A 20,582-nucleotide genomic window follows, 5' to 3' on the forward strand; every position below is an offset into this window, starting at 1 on the left:
AATGAATCTTAAGAATAAATGTATAAATGGCAATAAAAATACAGCATGAGATAAAACTCCCGTAGGCTTATGTCCTCAAAAGTACATTTATTTATTGAAAATAAATATGATGAGAAAAATAAGTGAAATACTTAAAAACAAAGGAAATAAAATATAAATGTATAAAAGAAAGAAAAAAAGAAACGCAGGTGTGAGTCGCCCAATAGAAATCAATGGTCTTTTAGCCTCACGTTTTATGGCGCATCATGTCGCCTGTGTGAGCTTTTAGCATAATATCGCATTAAAGCCATTTTTATTGCTAACTAGCGTACCCGTCGCGCGTTGCTGCGAAGACAGACATACATACATACATTCGTTTTTATATATCTAGATGACGGCAGCAGCGACCACTGAGGTTTTGTAGGCCGCTGCTTCCCCCTTGCAGGCTGAATAAAATAGCCGTTGTGTGGAACATCCAATTTATCCGGCTGCTGTGGCTTCTTGGGAAGATAGCCTAGTACATGTTTGCCCACTTCCAACTCCAATGGAGACTGACTGTAAATGGCTGGCGTGCTCTAGTATTTATGGTTTCAAGCTGTACGTGTCATTGCATACAGTCTATCTATCTATCTATCAGGGTTATTGCATACAGTCTATCTATCTATCTATCTATGACATCAGAAAATGAGAGAATTAGATTCCGTACGTAAAATTTGACCGCTAATTCTTTGGCGCTTTGAATTGAATAATCGAGTTGGGACCCATTAACTTTTCCTATTTATGACATAATCAATGCTCGTGCCAAATTTCAAGTTTCTATGACATTGGGAAATGAGAGAATTAAATTCCGTACATAAAATTTGGACGCTAATTCTTTTGCGCTTAGAATTGAATAATCGAGTTGGGATGAGACATAAGGCCTTGCCCATAAGCATTCCCCAACCTCCAAGAACTGAACCTACCTACCTGAATGAGATTTTGTAGGCCGCTGCTTCCCCCTTGCGGGCTGAATAAAATAGCCGTTGGGTGGAACATACAATTTATCTGGCTGCTGTGGCTTCTTAGGAAGATATCCTAGTACTTGTTTACCCACTTACAACTCCAATGGTAATTGGCTGGCGTGCTCTAGTGGTTCCAAGCTGTACGTGTCATAATAGAGCCTTAATGACATCACAATGCAGCTTTATAGAACATGTTGGGGCATGTTCAAGGGCGTCTGATGTTGATGACATCAGTGATGACATCACAATAGCAGGTGGCTTACTTATTCGATCTACGTGGGGGGGTGGTAACTTTCGACGACGCTCGCGCGCGCGCCATTTATCGTAGGATAGTTGTACTATGCCTATAATCTTCCCAGGAGTGTACTCAACAACTTCCCAAAGTTTCACGGCGATCGGATGAATGGTGTAGTAGCGCATAAAGGACAAACAGACACGCAGACAGACACGCACGCACACAGACATACATTCATTTTTATATATATAGATGAAGTAACGTTGCAAGTTGAGCAGCCTTGATTCCAAAACTGCTGTTTTGTGTATACAGCTCCTAGGCAGAGCTATGCGCCTGACAGTAAACTGAGTCAGAAAATGTGAATTCAGTTCTTTCTGTTATTTTTTTTTCTTTTCTTTAGCAACAAAGAACGTTCTAACAGGAGAAGGAGGAGCTGCAGCCACCATCCCCCACACGACCGCTGCCACCTATGAGAGACCCTCTGCTCTGCTGATAACGAAAAACCTGCTGCGTAGCCAGGGAATATCTGGCGTCTATAAGGGTCTGGGGGCCACACTGCTTAGGCAAGAATGAACATACACTCATTGACAAAAAAACAATCCGCCCAGAAAAATTGTTGTCACTTTGCTGCAGAACCCGGGATGCAGTTCCATCTCAGGCAGATATGTAAATGATGAGAGTTGTGGTGATTAGATGAACGGGTCTTGTCACCGGAGGCCCTATAAGTGGTTTCCCCCCTTGGCCTATAAAAGGCTCTTGGAGTCTCCTTGTGTGTGATGACCTCTTTTTCCACTTGTGTAGAGCTTGTTGACCACTAGACGCATTATTGGGATGTGAGAAGCTGGATGGCCGTATCGATGCGTTGTCCCCCACCGGGCCATTCTGACTAAACTGTTAGGAGGTGTTGGTGCCAGTAGATGCTGGTGTGATGGTCTGGGGGGGCCGTCGCACACGACAGTCGGTCCCCCCTAGTAGTGATACGAGGGACAATGACTACTCAGCGATATGTCCAGGACATCCTGTCGCGAGATTTATCACCCATAGAACATATATGGGACCATCTGGGACGCCAGCTTCCACAGCCTACAAGTTTGTACATCTAGAAGCTCAATTACAGCAAATGTGAAACGATAAGAACCTGTATGCCTCCGTGCCCGCCAGTATCACATCTTGTATCCAAGCTAGAGGCGGTACAACAGGGTACTAGAACCTCTATACCCGCCCATATCACATCTTGTATCCAAGCTAGAGGCGGTACAACAGGGTACTAGAACCTCTATACCCGCCCATATCACATCTTGTATCCAAGCTAGAGGCGGTACAAAAGGGTACTAGAGCCTCCATGCCCACCGTATCACAGCTTGTTTTCAAGCTAGAGGCAATACAACAGGGTACAAGAGCCTCTTTACCCGCCCATCTTGTATCCAAGCTAGAGGTGGTGCAATAGGGTACTAGAGCCTCCATGCCTGCACGTATCACATAAGTAATTGGCTATCTTAAATGGCCCATTACTTATACAAACGTTATTGACAATGACTGGTGTGTGTGTATGTATGTATATGTATATATATATATATGTATATGTATGTTTGTATAATGTGTGTGTGTGTGTGTGTGCATATGTATACAAACAGACACACACACTCCTTCTAGTGGAGGGACACGAGTGTGTGTGTATGTGTGTGTGTGTGTGTGTATATATATATATAATATGTATACAAACAGACACACACACTCCTTCTAGTGGAGGGACACGAGTGTGTGTGTGTGTGTGTGTGTGTGTGTATATCATAGGGGAGGGATGTTATGGACCATTTACAAGTGATGATTATTGCTCATTATTCATTCACAGGTTTTTATCGCTGACTTTCAGTCAGTATAAAAACCATCGCTGGCTTGTCGTTCTCTGTATATATTCTCCACGTAGAAGCTAAAGCGCCGAGCGAGAAACCCGCAATCCAGCAATGAAGTCTGTGTAAACGCTCTGCACTAGAGCTAATGATCTTGATGTTCATATGTACTAATAGGCACTTAAACAGGGGATGCTATCTTGGCACAACCCCTTTAACTTTACAGCGCCAAAGAGATGGTGATGCCAGATTATCTGAAGTTTGCTGTATACGTCTTCTGTAATCCCGCCTTCTTCCCTGCAGGGACGTTCCATTCTCCATCATCTATTTCCCCCTCTTCGCCAATATTAACAAATTTGGCCAGAAGTCTCCCCAGGGCAAGGCTCCATTTTACCATTCGTTCATTGCCGGATGTTTCGCTGGCTCAGTGGCGGCCGTTGCGGTGACGCCCTTGGATGGTAAGTTTTTTTTTGTTTAATGTTTTCAATTTATTTACAGTACTGTGCAAAAGTTTTAGGTATGTGTAAAAAAAATTGCTGCAGAACGCTTCCAGAAGTAGAAGGGTTAATGGTTTATTTCTGTCAGTTAAGAGAAATGCAAAGTGACTGAAGAAAAGAGAAATGTAAATTCAGTACTTGGTGTGACGCCCTTCACCTTCAGCATTGGTTCTTCTAGGGACACTTACACACTGTTTTTGAAGGAACTCAGCAGGGAGGTTGTTCCAGATATTTATTTCATTTTTAATTACATCTTGGAGGACGAAGCAGAGATCTTCTGTGGATGTCGGCTCGCTGCAATCCTTCTGTCTCTTCATGTAATCCCAGACAGACTGTATGATGTGAAATCAGGAGTCTATGGGGCCAAATCAGCACTTCGAGGTCTCATTGTTCTTCCTGACGCCGAATATAGTAACATAGTATGTTAGGCTGAATGAAGACGATGTCCATCCAGTACAGCCTGTTCCCTCTTCCTTGTTGATCCAGAGGGAGACAGAAAAAAAACAATGAGGCAGAAGCCGATTTAGCCCATTTTGGGGGAAAAATTGCTTCCCAACTCCATAATGGCAGTCAGAATTATTCCTGGATCAGTGTTTGAAAGTTCCTACCTGACTCCAAGGCCCGGATCAACAACCCCACTGGTTATTTAATGTCTATATCTTGTAATATCATAGCGCTCTAGAAAGGCATCTAGTCCCCTTTTAAACTCTATTGAGTTTGCCATCACCACGTCCTCAAGCAAAGAGTTCCACAGTCTCACTGCTCTTACAGTAAAAAAAACCCTTCTATGTTGATGATGAAACCTGCCTTCTTCTAGACGTAGCGGATGCCCTCTTGTTACTGTTACAGTCCTGGGTATAAACAGATCATGGGAGAGATCCTTGTATTGTCCCTCAATGTATTTATACATAGTTATTTGGTCACTCCTTAGCCGTCTTTATTTCCAGGGTGAATAATCCCAATTTTGATAGCCTCTCTGGGTATTCCAGTCCTCTCATTCCATTTATTAATTTAGTTGCCCTTCTTTGAACCCCCTCAAGTACTGCAACATCTTTCCTGAGGACCGGTGTCCAGAACTGTACGCAGTATTCCATGTGAGGCCTGACAAGTGCCTTATATAGTGAAAGAATAATGTTCTTGTCCCTCGCCCCAATACCTCTTTCAATGTACCCCAAGACTTTATTTACCTTCGCAGCAGCTGACTGGCATTGGTTGCTCCAGTTAAGTCTACAGTCCACTAGTACCCCCCAGGTCTTTTTCCATATCACTTTTCCCTATCAGTACCCCATTCAGTGTATATTGGTGACATCCGTTTCTCCTGCCCATGTGCATAACCTTAAATTTATCAACATTGAACTTCATTTGCCATTTTTCTACCCAAGCCCCCAGCTTATCTAGGTCCATTTGCAACCATATATTGTCCTCTGTTGTATTATCTTCTGTAATTTCGTATCGTCTGCAAATATTGACATTTTACAGTGCAGTCCCTCTATCAGGTCATTAATAAATATATTGAACAGAATGGGGCCTAATACTGAACCCTTTGGTACCCCACTAGCAATGGTTGCCCAATTGGAGTACAAACCATTTATTACCACCCTCTGCTCTCTATCTCCGAGGCAGTTCTTTACCCAGCTACACACGTTTTCGCCCAGTCCGAGCTGTCTCCTTTTATATATCTATTATGCGGCACGCTGTCAAGTGTTTTAGAAAAATCCAGATATACGAGATCAATAGACTCTCCCAGGTCCAGTCTAGAACTTACTTCATTGTAGAAGCTGATCAAATCATGAACCTGTGCTGATGAGGAGTTATACCATTGTCTTTCTTGAGGTATTCCAGGATGGCATCTCTCAGAAACCCATCGAATATTTTTTCAATTATTGAAGTGAGGCTTACCAGCCTGTAGTTATCGGGCTCTCTTCTTGACCCCTTTTTGTATATTGGAACCACATAGGCATCCAGTGGCACCCTGGTCTCAATTGTGTCACTAAATATAAGAAATAGCAGTCTATGTATCACGTAATTTAGTTTCCTTAGAACCCTTGAATCTGGCGATTTTGTTTATTTTAATCTTTTTTAACTAGCTCTGCACTTCCTCCTGCGTTAGGCAGGTGATATTTAGCAGGGGGGTTCGTTTTATCCCTCTGCACCTCATGTGACACTTCTTTTTCATTCGTGGATACACTTAAGAAAAAACTATTTTAAAAGTTTGTTTTTCCCCCATCATCTTCTATGCTTTCTCCTGCATTTTGTGTTAAAGGGCTAGTGCTTTCAGTGCAAATCTTTTTACTGTTTATATAATTAAAAAATAGTTTAGTTATTTTTGGCAGTTTTGATAATTTTCTTATTTCTGTATGTTTTTGGTGCTTCTTCACTGCCTTCTAGTTTTCATAATTTAAACGCTTTCTTTTTTTTCCCGCTTATTGCCCCCTTTACATATTTAAAAGGTATGAACTGCTCACATGAGGTAATTAAGATGTTTTTAAGCTTCTCCCATTTGTTGCTTATTTTTGAGGATGTTGTCCCAATTAATGTTGCTGAGTGTAATTCTAAGCTGATCAAATTTTGCTTTACTAAAGTTTAGATTTTTGTCGCTCCCTTATAAGGCTTCCTATTGAATGACAGTTGGAAATTAAGTATATTGTGGTCACTATTTCCCAAGTGTCCCTGCACCCCTATGATTCTGTCTGGTTTATTAGTTAATAAGAAGTCCAGAGTGGCCCTTCCTCTAGTTGGCTCCTGCACAAGTTGGGAAAGGTAGTTATCTTTAATTGTTCTCAAGAACTTATCACCCTTGTGAGATTCGCAGGTTTTGTCTTCCTATGTTATATCTGGATAATTAAAGTCTCCCATAATAACCACTTCAGTGCAGTTTGTCACCTTTTCTATTTGTCTTAATAAGTTTTTAGTTTCTTCAGTTTTTTTTGGTGGCCTATAGAAAACTCCTATCAGGATTTTGTTATTTTTCCCTCCCTGTATTTCTACCCACAGAGATTCCACGTGTTTATCTTCTATATCTATATCTTTTCGTATCCTTGGCAATAAGTAGAATTTAACATACAGACATATTACCCCTCCCCCTTTCTATATCCCATGGTCTTTTCTAAAGAGATTGTAACCCTGTAAATTCACCGCCCAATCGCACTTATCGAACCATGTTTCAGTTATTCCTAATATATCGTAATTTTCTTCAGACATTCTTGCTTCACGCTCACCCATTTTACTGATCAGACTTCATGCATTCGTTGGCATACAATTTATAAGGTTGTTGTTATTCTTTATATTCATTGTTACTTATGGTCCTATTAGCTGTTCTATCAGTTCTACCTGTACTAACCCCTCCCCCCGCTCAACCCCCATTCCCATTACTTGGTCCCAGATTACTGTCTACACTGTCGTCCCCCCCCCCCCCCCCTTATTGCTCTTGGCATCCCCCTCATCTGCAAACTTGTTGGGGTGTGCCAGTTCAGTACTAGGCTCCCTGGTTCTCTTCCCTCTACCCCTTCTGTCACCCAGCTAGCTGCCTGCTCTCCCTAACTACCGTCCACTCACACATCTGCCCGACCGAGTGCCTGCTCAGTGAGCAGCAAACTACTTTACATATTGTCAATGTATCTCAGTGTTGCGAGTCGTTCATTTAGATCCAGGATTTGGGCTTCCAAATGTGCGGCGTGCATGCACCTTGCGCAACAGTATGCACCCTCGATCGGCTGATCAAGGACTGCATATGTTGCACAAGTAGCACACTGGACGGCATTGCAAAGCATGGAGCATATTCTAATGGAGATCTACAAATTTACTTTACAGAAGTAATGAAAATCAACTAGATCACACTCCTCACGTGCCTCTGCCCGTTCGCAACCACTCACGTGCCTCTGCCTGCTTATTTTTTTTAGGTCGCTCACATGGTCACTGCCTGCTCACTCTCAGTCACTAAGATTCGCTTCACTTACACACTCACTCTCTTACACGCTGCCATTTACACACACAGAATATACTTGTCTGTTGTCTGTCAATAGCAATCTTCTTCACAGCTCCTCTTTACCCTAGTCCGGCAGCCGATGATGTCGCCCGCAGGCTCAGCATCGGGACCTCTCTTACCGGTGGTCGCACTCTTTGGCCTCCTGCCGCTTCGGGACCTGCTCCTTTTCTCCCCGCTGGACGGATTCTACAGTAGATCTGCATGTCTCCCTGCGGCTAGCGGCTCCAATGTTTTCCTGCACCCTGCCAAAGATAGTTCTTAATGACATTGGCTGGATGGTTTGGGTTCCGAATAACTTTGTGGCCAATCAGACGCCTCCATGATGGTATTGCATGATGGGTAAGTAGCTGCCTGTATTTCTCAGCATTGAGGACACCATTAATACTGATGAAATCTGCAACTCCATGTGCTGAATTGCCACCCCGAACCTAGGCTGCTTGAACACAGACACGCACAGATTCCTCATGCGGATTCATGCAAGGAATCTGTGCATGCCCCCTGCTGTCGACCCTGCGTACCTATCTTTTCTTTTGTACAGCGGATGGGCAGTACAGAATTCCCTGAGCTGTCGCTAGGCGATGACATGGATCCAGCGGGCTTTCCGCAATGATGATTGCGGAAGGGTTGCGGATCAGACGGCTTCCATTGACCTCAATGGAAAACGCTCTGAAATACAGCACGCTGCGATTTGTCATCTGCGAGCAGAAACCGCAACTGGTTTCTGCTTGTGTGCAGGAAAAATCACTTTTCATTGTATGCTATGGATGGAAATTGTTGCGGAATTCCCCACGTTTCATTACGCAGCAAAAATCCGCCCATGTGCATGAGCCCTTACAGGGAGCCTCCCCCATGCTTCACTGCTGTCTGCAGACACTCATTATTTTTTAAATTTGTTTTATTTTAAATGAGGAAAGGTATTGTAGAATACAGAATAGAAAACTTTGCTAGGTGTATCATTGTACATATATGCATTTTCCATTATAATTAAATCAGTCTAATTTTGTTACTGTATTCCTTAGGTAACTTGATAACAATAAACTTTACAACTTTTTTGCAAAATGGTTCTGCTCTGATTTCTTTCGGTTTTAATAATAGAGCTGGAGTGCAGGTCTGCTGACACTGATCTGGGAGGCGGGGGGGGAGGGGGGTGTGTGTAAGTCGGGTCTCAAGGCTCATTCCGTGTATAGGGTAGAGTGGGAGTCGATCCATATCCCCCATATTTTCCAAAATTTGGCCGGGCATCCTTGGTTTTGGTAAATGATCTTCTCATAGGAGGTTACGGTGTTTACCATTTGGATCCAGTGTGGGACTGAGGGGGTCTCGACGGCCATCCACTTCATGGCTATTATCTTACGGGCCAGGAATAGCACCTTTTGAAAGGCGCGGGTGTAATGTGGCCACGCCTCCTCCTCCAGTAGGCCGAACAGCGCCACCCTAGGATCTAGGTCTATAGCTAGTGGGGGAGGTAGTAGCGTGTTTATGAGGTTGATAATTTCCGACCAGTATTCATTAATTGGAGGGCATTCCCATATCAAGTGCCAGAAGTTCGCCTCTGGTTGACGGCATCTGTGGCAGGCATTTGAGGATGTGGTGCCCATTCTGTATAGGCGGCTAGGGGTAAGATAGGCCTGGTGTGTTATGTATAGTTGAATTAGTCTATTATTTACGGCGGGGGAGACTGCCAGATGGGATTCGGAGATGTCCTGCCACTCCTCGGATGTAAGGGATGGGATAACTTGTTTCCATTTGTCATATGCTAGGGGCGGGTTAAGGGCTATTTTTGCCGAAAGGAGATGTGTATATAGGACCGAGATTAGCCCCCTGGGTCCCTGGGACTTGAGAATGCCAATTGTAGGGAACTTGGATATATGTGTTGAGGCGGGCGGGAATTGGGAGTTTAGGGCATGTCTTAGCTGAAAAAAATCGGAATAGTTGGAGATGTGGGGACTGCAGCCTGTCGCGTAGCTCCGTGAATGTAGGGAATGTATCGTCTGCGTATACATCTTTTAGTGTGTATACCCCTTGGGCCATCCAGTACTGTGGGTCTGGGACTGATTGTAAGGCGGTAAGACCAGGGTTATTCCAAAGGCAGAGCTCGGGTATTGTGTCTTGGTATCGCTGCAGCTTCTTCACCTCCCTCCACACGCCAAGGGCTAGTTTGTGAAGCGGGATCACGTCGATGGGGTTGGTGTGTTGCGGGAACTCTAAGTAATTTAAAAGATTATTGCCTTTTACTTGCTTCGCCAGTTGTTTGTCTGCTATGGGCAGCTCCCCGTTTAAGACCCAGGCCCGTATGTTCCTCAATTGTCCTGCCAGGTAATAGAGTCTGAGGTCCGGGAGGGCCATTCCGGCTTGCTCCTTGGGCCTTTGTAGTGTCGACAGGCTTAGTTTGGAGCGAGAGGAGTTCCATACAAAGGAGATGATCAGGGAGTTTAATGTCTGGAAAAAACGTTTGGGGACAGTTACTGGCATGTGCTGCAGTATATACAAACATTTAGGCTGGACGGCCATTTTAACGAGGTTTATGCGCCCCGCCACTGAGAGCGGTAGTTTTGTCCATCCTTTTAGCTTGTGTTTTATAATGTCTTAGTAGCGGGTCTATATTTTCTGTTATAGCGTTGTTGTGGTCATATGGCATAAGTATCCCCAGATATTTAAACGTTTGGACCGGTTTTAGCCCGTACCTGGTAACGCAGGGGTCATTTCCGGGGTTAAGGTTTGTATACAGAATTGTCGATTTGGACCAGTTAACATATAGACCCGAGAAACTCGAGAACCTGTCTATGTGGATCATGGCCTGGGAAAAAGAGTTCATTGGGTCTGATAGGAAAAGAATTGTGTCGTCCGCATATAGTCCCACCTTACTCTCAAGCTCCGACCATCTAATACCTTTTACATTGGGGGTGCTTCTCAGGCGGATCGCCAACGCTTCAATGGCTATGGCAAATAGGGCCGGGGATAAGGGGCATCCCTGTCGGGTGCCTCTTGCCAATTGAAATTCGGGTGATGGGATGCCGTTTACCACTACATTCGCGCTCGGGGATTTATATATGGTTTTGATCCATTGTTGGAATTTGGGTCCAAATCCAAAGCGAACCAGACAAGCCCCGAGAAAAGCCCACTCCAATGAGTCAAAGGCCTTTGCCATGTCCAGTGAGACTAAAGCCCAGGGCATATTGTATTGCTTACCTAATTGCATGGCTGTCTGGACTCTACGAATGTTTATTGTTGTAGATTTCCCAGGCATGAAACCCGTCTGGTCCGGATGGATAATGGATAAGATTACTTGATTTAATCTAGTGGCTAGGATTTTAGTTAGGATTTTGTAATCCGCGTTTACTAATGAGATTGGGCGATAAGAGCTGCATTCTATCGGGTCCTTTCCAGTTTTCTGTATCACTACTATGGAGGCTTTGTAGAATGAAGGTGGGAGGGTGTTATCTATTTGGGCTTGATTTAGTGTCTCAAGTAATAGCGGGGCTAGCTGTTCACTGTATTTCCGGTATGTCTCTATTGGGAGCCGGCCGGGCGATTTATTGGGGGCCATATCCTGAATTATCTGCTGAATCTCCTCCAGCGTGATTGGGGCTTCCAAAAGTTCAACCTGATCTGCGGATAGGGTTGGGAAATTTGGATCCTTCAAGTATCTCAGGATATCAGCCACTGTGCTATGAGAGGAGGAGTTGTATAAGTTGCTATAGAAGTCTTTAAAGCAATTTGTGATAGATGGGCCGTCAGTCAGCTCCACCCCACTTTGGTTCTTAATCTTAAGGACCGTGTTAGTTTTATTTTCCCGTGTAATGAGGCTGGCTAGTAGATGGCTGGATTGATTTCCCAGTTCGAAATAATGTTGCTTGGTGAAGAATAGTTTGCGCTTGGCTTTAGCGTATATTTGATGTTTATGAAGTTGGAGTAGACTGAGCCAGGCTGTTTTGTTAGCGTCTGTGGGGTTAGATGTGTATATCTTTTCAGCCTCTATTGTCTGGGTTTCTAGTTCTCTGTCGGCCTGGGCTGTCGATTTTTTGATGTATGAGATGGCGGACTTGAGGAATCCCCTAACGTAAGCCTTCAGGGTATCCCATTTCAGAGCGGGATGGGTGTTCTCATTGTGGGCCTCTAGAAAAAGGGATATGTGGAAAGGCATTTGGTCATCCGTTCCGATCAGCTTCAGCAAGAAAAGGTGAAGCCTCCAGGTGGGTACTATAGTTTGTTGAGGGAATTTCAATGTTAGCAGTATGGGGCTGTGATCGGATATGCCGCGCGGGCAGTGCGTGATGTTGGAAAGGTATATCGCCAGTTCTGCTGAGCTAAATATATAATCAATCCTTGCCAGCGCGCTATGTCCCGGGGAATGACAGGTGAACTCCCGCGCGTCAGGGTGTTTAAATCGCCAGAGATCAATCCAGCCGACACTTTCGATTAGTTGTTTTAGAGAAGAACTTTGGGTGGGGGTCATGTTGGGGGATGTGTGGAATCTGTCTATTGCAGAGTCCATTACCATATTAAAGTCACCTAAGCAGATCACCCCCGCCGAGGGGTATTGATGTGCATATGTTATGGCGGACTGTAAAAGATGAAGATTATTGTGGGGTGGGTTGTAGATAGATAGGATAATGTAAGGTTTGGAGTCTATTTCGCCAAATATGAATATAAACCTTCCTTCGGGGTCCCTGCGAACATTGATAGGGTTCCAGCGCAATGACCTATGGATAAGCACAGAGACGCCCCTGGAAGAGGAGGTGTGGAAGGAGTGGGCGGCCCACTGCACCCACGGCTTTGCAAGGGCGTCGGCCTTTTCTTTGATGAGGTGGGTCTCTTGCAAACTTATAATGTGTGGGTTAGTTTGCCGAATATAAGCGAAGACTGCTCTTCGCTTGAGGGCGGTGCCGAGGCCCCGGACATTCCAGCGAAGACATTTTAAAGTCATCGCTGGCTGTGTGGGCATATAATTGAAGTGTTGCCTCTGTGTCCCTGGGGTGAAGAGAAAGGGGAAAGACCGGTGGGTGTGGGGAGGGGAATTGTGTCAATGCAGACCTGCTAATAGTATTGTTAAAGAGCAGATTATAACAACTTAAACATTTAACTTTTGACATTTTGCTTAATTTCGGCGCAAATGTCAAACACAGAAAACAAAAATAAAATAGTTTAGCTACAACCTATTCAGAAGTAGCAGATGTTACTCTAATACGGGGGGGGGGGGGGGAATATCCCGGTGGCCTACAGAGGATTGTGGGTGATTGCCAAGTCCATTGGCAGTTCAAAGGTATCGTCGTCCCACCTTTTCACCGTCTATAGGTCAAAGGGGTATCGGTCGCATAAATTGTGACTAGGTTTGAAGTCCTGCCTTAGATGTTGCAGAATCAATCGTCCTTCGGTGTTTGCGGGTGCATGTCCAGCCACTCCAAGGCCTCGGTGGGAGATTGAAGGAAAACGACCTTTCCTTGGGTTACGATTCGCAGGCGTGCTGGGTATGCCATTGAATACGGGATGTTTCTTTCTTTGAACTTTCTTTTGGCTTCTATGAATGTGGCCCTTTGCTTTTGTAACTCGGCAGAAAAGTCAGGAAATATGGAGATTGTTGCGTTATTGTGTTTTAATGGGCCCTTTAGTCTAGCTTGACGAAGTGCAGCGTCGCGATCTCTGCAGTTGAGGATCCTTACTAGGAAGGGGCGCGGGGGGGCTCCCGGCTGTGGTGGTTTTGTTGGGACCCGATGGGCTCTTTCCACTGTGAAATGCGTAGAAAAGGCTTCGTCACTCAGCAAAGACTTCAGCCAGGTTTCGGCGAATATTTCTGGGTGGGAGCCTTCTGATTTTTCGGGTAGGCCTATTATCCGTAGGTTGTTACGGCGCGACCTGTTTTCTAGGTCGTCCGTCTTGGATTGGCAGAATTCTGCTACCCGCGTGGCTTTAACTGCCACGGAGAGCGGGCGTAGGGAGTCTTCTGCGTTGGAGATGCGGTCCTCCATTTCCCGCATTCTACCTCTCATGTTCTATAAGTCCTGTCTCAGTAGAGATAAATCAGATTTTATCTCTTCTATTTTATTAGTGAGAGAGGACTTGCAAGTGTTGATTCCTTCGAGGAGCTGTCGCATGGTCGGTTCCGGGGGTTGCCCGCTCTCGTCTTCGGGCTCCCTCATCTGGATAGGTTGTGTTGGTCTTAGCGTATGATCCGGGGTCTTGGAATGGGCGAATTCTTTTAACTTTTCTGCTGCCGAGCCACTTTTGGCTCGTGTGCTCATGATGGGGGGACGTAGATTGGTATAGTGGTATATGGAAATAGATGGCTTTTCCTCTTTTCCGACCTGAGATTTAGGCTGTAATGGATTAATATGACTCTTACAGGGTTTAGATGTTGTCAGCTAGAGTCCTTATAATTATACAGTTGCGGTGGTTGTTAGAGGGTAGGGACCTTTCCCGCTTAGTATAATGCGGTGTGTAGAGTGTCGAGGGTTATTGATTGTAACAGAGGCCAAGGAGCGATTCTGGTGTTTTAACGTGACTTTTACAGGATTTAAATGTTTTGGTTATACAGTCCTTGTAGTTATGCGCTTGCGCTGGCAATTAAGAAGTGAAGGTTCCTGTCCTTTCCCGTTTAGTGTAGTTTGATATGAAGGGTGTCGAAGTTGTTGCTTGTGGCAGGTACCTAGAAGCAAAATCGGCAGTTTGATGCGACTTTTGTGGGGTTTGGATATAGTTGGCTGTCCGGTCCTTGTAGTTATGCGGTTACAATGGTTGTTAGAGGGCGAAGGTCCCGCGGCCCGGGTCACAACTGTGTGTGGTTTGACCGAGTTTGGGGTTGGTTGCAATTGGGGGTGAAGAACGGCGCCGGCCCCTTGTCATATCGTCGTTCGCTGGGGGTAAAAGGTCGGACAGATGGAATTATGATCTGAGGCAGTCCACTCCTCGCGCACCTCCCAGGATGCTGTTATATAATGTTGAAAGCAGCTATAGATGTTTTCCCAAGGGGTAGTGGGGGTCCACTGTTGTGGGCTATCTGCCCGGTGTGTCGCCCCAGAGGGGTCAGTGTCCCTTAGCAGATGTGTTGTCCCTCAGCCCCCCGCTGGTTTACTCACGATTCAGCTGCCGGCTCTGCTGGGCCGGGTGTGGAAAGAGGGGTACTGCGGCGCGGAATCCCCGGGGTCTCCGGGTGTCATAAGACGGGTCACTGATGGGTGGCTGATGGTGTGGTCGGGTCGACCGCAATTTCAAATGGGTCTGTGGTCGTCTGCCTGTCCGGTGACTGCACCCAATGAGAGGATTCCCAGCCTGCCGGTCTGCAAGCGATGCGGCTCTCCGGGCTGAAATCGGGGCTCTGCAGGGTGTGCCGTGCCGCTAGGGGGCGGTAGCAGGATGTTACAAGGCGGGCGACCGGCCAGGCAAGCCGTAGGATACACTCGGCTTCTGCAGCAGGGAGAAGAGACCGGAGGCTGTAGGTCAGGCAGCCCCTCCCATCCAGGAGGGACCAGTTTCTCACCGGCCGTGGAGGATTTCCGGGTGCCCGTGAGCGGACGCTGGAGCAAGCCGCGGTCCCAGCCGGGTCCCGGCAGCAGGTACTGCGCGCTGGGGGGGCTGCCAAGCGGGCCTCCCAATCCGGGAGGATAGGTCTCTCGCAAGCCGCGCGTCGGCTCCGGCCGGCGGCGGCGGCAGGGGTGTCGGATCGGCGGGGCGGTCGTAGCGGCTCACAAGCCGTGGTCCGCGCCTCAGGTTTAGCGCGGCCGCTTCTCGGGAGTAGGTCCCTCCGTCCCAGGGTCCGGAGTTTAACTCAGGGGTTTTCCCGCCTTTCGGGGCTCGTCCGGACAGCGGCGGCAAGGTGTGGAGGGGGAGGGTCGGCCCAGACAGAGCAACCGGGTCCCGAGGGAGACCCGCCGGGCACAGCACGTCCGGGCAGGCAAGGGCAGGTCCTCAGGTTCCTACCTGGCCCACAAGCAGGGAGCCGAGAGGGTCGGCGTCGGGCTGCGAGCGGGAGACTGGTAGGGCGTTGGCGCCGCTCCTCTTCCCCCCCGGTCCAGGGCCTTGCAGTAAGTCTCAGGGGGTTTTAGCCGCTTTCGGCCACGGTCCAATCGCCCCCTCAGGATCTAGGAGTCCTTAGGCTTTGTTTGGAATTCCAGGTTTTGAGTTTGGCCAGGATTTTTGCAGGATTTTAAGTTTTCCCCTGGGGAGCTCTCCTTACATGCGACTGTTCATGCCAGTCGCTGGCCACGCCCCCCTCGCAGACACTCATTATTGTACAGTTCTCCCCCATGCTTCACTGCTGCCTGCAGACACTCATTATTGTACTACTTTCCACCATGCTTCACAGCTGCCTGCAGACACTCATTATTGTACCACTCTCCTCCATGCTGCTTTTTCACTTATAGACACTCATTATTGTACCGATCTAATAATAATCTTTATTTGTATGGTGCCAACATATTCTGCAGTGCTTACAAGACGGGAAATGAAAAACAAGCCCACGGTTACATGAAGTAGTCAATTGATGGAAACAGTAGGGGTGAGGGTCCTGCTTCAACGAGCTTACATACTACAAATAATAGGGGGATTCAGAAGGTAAATGGGGTGGAGATGTGCACGGTATGGCGAGGGAGAGTGAGGGGTGCTAATACACATAGACAATGATCAGGCCATATAGTGTACAGAGAGGTTTGGTTTAAGGGAATATGGTATGTCTCTCTGAAGAGGTGTGTTTTTAGAGCACATCTGAAGTTAAGTGTCCCGGATAGCTTTTGGTAGCGCGTTCCAGAGGACTGTGCTGCTCTGGAGAAGTCTTTGAGGCAGGAATGAGAGGTTCGAATTAAAGGGGCACTTAATCTGATTTTGTTAGAGCAGAGGGCTGGGCTGGCTGGTGGATTGAGATGAGGGAGGCAATGTAGGGTGGCGCGGTGCTGTGGAGAGCTTTATGGATGAGAAAGTAGTGCATTTAAATTGTATTCTGTATTTGACGGGCAGCCAGTGCAGTTACTGGCACAGGGCAGAGGCATCTGAGTAGCAGCTGGACAGGGAGATGAGTCTGCTGCTGCATTCAGGATGGATTGGAGAGGGGAGAGTCTGGCACGGTGAAGGTCTATTGGCAACGAGTTGCAATAATTGAGCCGAAAGTGGATGAGGGAAACAGTGAGCGTTTTTAGCGTGTCCATGGTGAGAAAAGGGCAGATTTAGATGTTTTTGAGGTGCAAGAGATTGGATGTAGGAGCTAAAGCAGAGAGCTGAGTCGAATATAACCCCAAGGCAGAGGGCGTCCTGTCTGAGTTATGTTGGTACCACACACTGAGATGGAGATGTCAGGATGAGGTCGGTTAGTACAGGGCAGAAACACGTGGTCAGTTTTAGGTAGAAAGGGGTCATAGTCTTAGAGACAACAGACAGACAGTCTGTGGCATTCTGGAGGAATGTTGCTGTGATGTCACAGGAAGAGGTGTATAGCTGGGTATCGTCAGCATAAAGATGGTACTGAAAGCCAAATCTCCTGATGGTCTGTCCAATAGGGACTGTGTGGATGGAGAAGAGGAGAGGACCGAGAACCAAACCCTGGGGGACCCCAACAGCGAGGGGAAGAGGAGGGGAGGTAGAGCCAGCAAAGCAGACACTGAAGGAGTGGTCAGATAGGTAGGAGAAGAACCCGGAGAGAGCAGTGTCCTTTAATCCAATGGAACGAAGGTGGAGTTTGTGATCAACAGTGTCAAATGCCGCAGAGAGATCAAGAAGGATCAGTAGGGAGTAGTCGCCTCCCGATTTGGCAGTCAGGAGATCGTTTACACCATGCTTCAGTGCTACCTGTAGACACATTATTGTACCGCTCTCAAGCCCTTCACTGAACAAACTGCCTTCTGTTACAACCAAACAGTCTAGAGCACCTGCTATCATTTTTCTACACCCTGGTTCTATGTTTTCATGCCTATTTAAGTCGCTCGGCCTTGTTTCTACAATGGCTTTTTGGCCACAATTCTTCCTCAAAGACCACTTTCACAAACAGATGGGTGTACTGGGGTCCCACTGGTTTCTGCCAGTTCTGAGCTGATGGCACTGCTGGACATCATCTGATTTTCAAATAAAACTAAGCATGATGTGTCTTTCATCTGCTGCAGTTTCCTTGGCTGACCGCTGCGTCTACGCTCTTTAATGTTGCCAATTTTCTTGTGCTTCCTCTTGAACAGCACATCCTGAACCTCCAGTCTGATTTGAAAACTTTGCTGGGAGAGACCTTACTATTGCAGTATAACTACCTTGTGTCTTGTTGCTGTTCTCCGTCTTGCCATGGTGTATGGACTTGTGACATGAAACTGTTTTCTGTAACTTCACCTTTGTAACAGAGTCTGAAACAGAAACAGCTGTGTAGGAGACTTTAAACTGAGTGAAGAACAGCCAATGACGGTGTGTCACCCTACATAAAAAATGATGATCATTATCACCTGTTTGGTATAGTTTGATCTAATCATACACCGGACTGTAATCCTGTAAACTCCCTGACTGTACAACCGTCCCTAGAAGAACTGATGTTGAAGGTGAAGGGCGTCACACCAAATACTGATATTTTTTTTGTTCAGTCACTGTGCATTTTGTTAATTGACAGAAAAACTATTAACCCTTCTAATTATGAATGTATTCTTTCTTTGCAGCATTCTTTCTACTCCTGCCCAAAACATTTGCACTGTGCTGTATGTGCTCTAGGGTAAATATGTGACTGCAAATGAATTCCACATCTTATAAGGGTCAGTTCTGGTATTGTATTTTAGTAAAAGTTGTAGTATGATGCATAAAAACTAATAACATGGTCTCATGGTGGAATCAGTATTTGAAGGTGCGATGTAACTAAAATGTACTTTTCTGATATGCTGGAGGGAAGGTATTGTTGGGGTCTGAGAACATGGACTGCTTACGCACTGGTAAACAGAAGTGTTCACCCTGTCATTGGGTAGGAGTCGATACATTTGGACCGTTACGGACTCCCAAAAGTAAAGGGGTTGGAGGCGTCAGCGTCACTCTGCAGGTCATGGAGGGTCTAAGTTTATGGATAATAGTTGATTCCACATCTTGATGGATTTTGGGATGTCTGTAACTTTCAAAGTTTTTGAGATTTAATTTCCTTAATGTGTCTTGTATAGTGTTGAAGACTCGGATCCAGACCCTGAAGAAAGGTCTTGGAGAAGACACCTATAATGGAATTGTTGATTGCGCTAGGTAAGTACATAGTGATAGTGACTAGTGACCATTTATCTGAGGACGAACTCTGGTTTGATCTGTTTTTTTTTTCTTCTTTAAAAACAGGAAGATTTGGCGTAATGAGGGTCCTGCAGCCTTTATGAAGGGGGCCTGGTGCCGGGCGCTGGTCATCGCTCCTCTCTTTGGAATCGCTCAAGTTGTCTATTTTATCGGCATCGGAGAATACATCTTGGGGCATTTTAAGTAACGACGAGAACTTGAGGGGGATATGTCCATAAAGGATCTGAGAACCCCAAATCCTGATGTTGCAAAAACTGTCCACAAAATGTTTTTCAACTCCTACAAAAAGAGTTTTGCTCCGAGAGCCGCTGACTTGGTGCTGCTCCCACAAACAATCACAACCCTCTGTGTTCTATTGTCCCCCAGAGCACATGAACATTACTGCAGTTCTGGATGTTCAGAGTTGAAAGTTAAAAAAAAAAAAAAAAAAAAAATCCTAAAGTTCTTGAAACTTCTACTTTGGTAATTAGTCAATTTTTTATTTTTTTTTATAACTTTGCTCAGTTTTGGGGAAAATGGTGACTATCCAAGAGTACTGAATGCCAAACTGATCTAGTTATACAGTAGCTGTGCTAGAGCTACACTGTGTAGTAACTTGGAAGCAGAATTTTAAGCGTGAGAATGCAAAAGCAGCTGCCATACTGGTTCTCACCTAACTTTCCCAGAACCAGGAAACTAGAATTCTTTACAGTTCTGGGGGTCTCGAATGCATTAGGTGAGACTACTTGTGCTGTTTATAGCACTGGTGAGAGTAGTGCATTATCAGATATCAAGGTTCCAAGTTGCAGTAAATTGCTGAGTGGGTTTAGTTTAAGTTTTTTAGGATGTGATTAGTTCCTCCTGTCATCTTATATAACACTGAAAAAGGATTTACAAGTTGAAGTGGCGAATGTCAAAAACAGAACTTTTCTTCGTGTGGTCTCATTGTCCTCCTGCAGATGGCGATCACAGCTGGCCTTCAATACAGAACCAGCTTCAATTGGACCCTTTCTGTATTATAAAATTGGCTTGTGGGGCACTATCTAGTGGCTGGTAGAGGTTACTGCAGCCATGGCATCTTGTGGCCAAGAGAAGTTACTGCAGTAATCTTAATTCATTGACTTGAATTGCAGTACTATCTTGGGAGCGGCCCGTGTTACTGCAGTTTGAGAGTCAATTGGGCAGTGAACCGTTAGCACCTTGTAGCTGATTGAGGTTACTGCATATAAAGACTGCAGCTGAGACACTTTCATATTTCCCCCCTTCTACTAATACTAGCCGAGAGTCCACTATAGTTTTAAATCCTAAAATGATCATTCCCCTTCACACAGACTGAGAAGTGGTAAGGAGTTGTGCTCTACCCTTCCATAGTGACTACTTCTAGTAAAATACAGACACACAATGGCCAGGAGACTGGTATTACGGATGCTGCCGCATATGGAGACTATGTAAGTTTGGGTCATAATAGCTATCAATGACTGAAGGGAAGGCTGCGACTTGTAGTTCCTTCTCCCTTAGGGCCCTTTTACATGGGCCAATGCAGAAAACTGAACACCATATTTTTCTGTTAACAGGCAGTTATCACTTCTGCCTGTTTACTGTGAATGGACACAATCCCTGCCTCAGTCGGTCAGCAACACTTTTTTCTGTGTAAAAGCACATGAATGATCATTGTTGGGCCAACCTATCAGCATGTGTACCCCACAAGGGTGCCTATCAAGCATGTTATGATTGATGCTGCCAAGACCTTATATTTCTATTTGATGTGTTTCCTGTCCAGCTTTTATATAAATAACTTTCTATGTTGAAAGGGTTAATAAATCCATTTATGCAATTGCA

General features: G+C 45.8%; 1 protein-coding gene across 2 annotated transcripts in view; it reads left to right on the forward strand.

The window, feature by feature from the left end:
* Positions 1–20,582, forward strand: part of SLC25A18 (solute carrier family 25 member 18) — a 57,723-nt gene extending 37,141 nt beyond the window's left edge. For both annotated transcript variants that reach the window (XM_066590976.1, XM_066590977.1), the window contains 4 exons: positions 1,616–1,778; positions 3,369–3,523; positions 18,647–18,722; positions 18,810–20,582. In XM_066590976.1, coding sequence (XP_066447073.1) covers positions 1,616–1,778; positions 3,369–3,523; positions 18,647–18,722; positions 18,810–18,951 — 536 coding nt within the window. In that variant the 3' untranslated portion in view covers positions 18,952–20,582. The remainder of the gene's footprint in view (positions 1–1,615; positions 1,779–3,368; positions 3,524–18,646; positions 18,723–18,809) is intronic.

The sequence above is a fragment of the Eleutherodactylus coqui genome, chromosome 2 (assembly GCF_035609145.1).
Source record: "Eleutherodactylus coqui strain aEleCoq1 chromosome 2, aEleCoq1.hap1, whole genome shotgun sequence".
Taxonomy (NCBI): domain Eukaryota; kingdom Metazoa; phylum Chordata; class Amphibia; order Anura; family Eleutherodactylidae; genus Eleutherodactylus; species Eleutherodactylus coqui.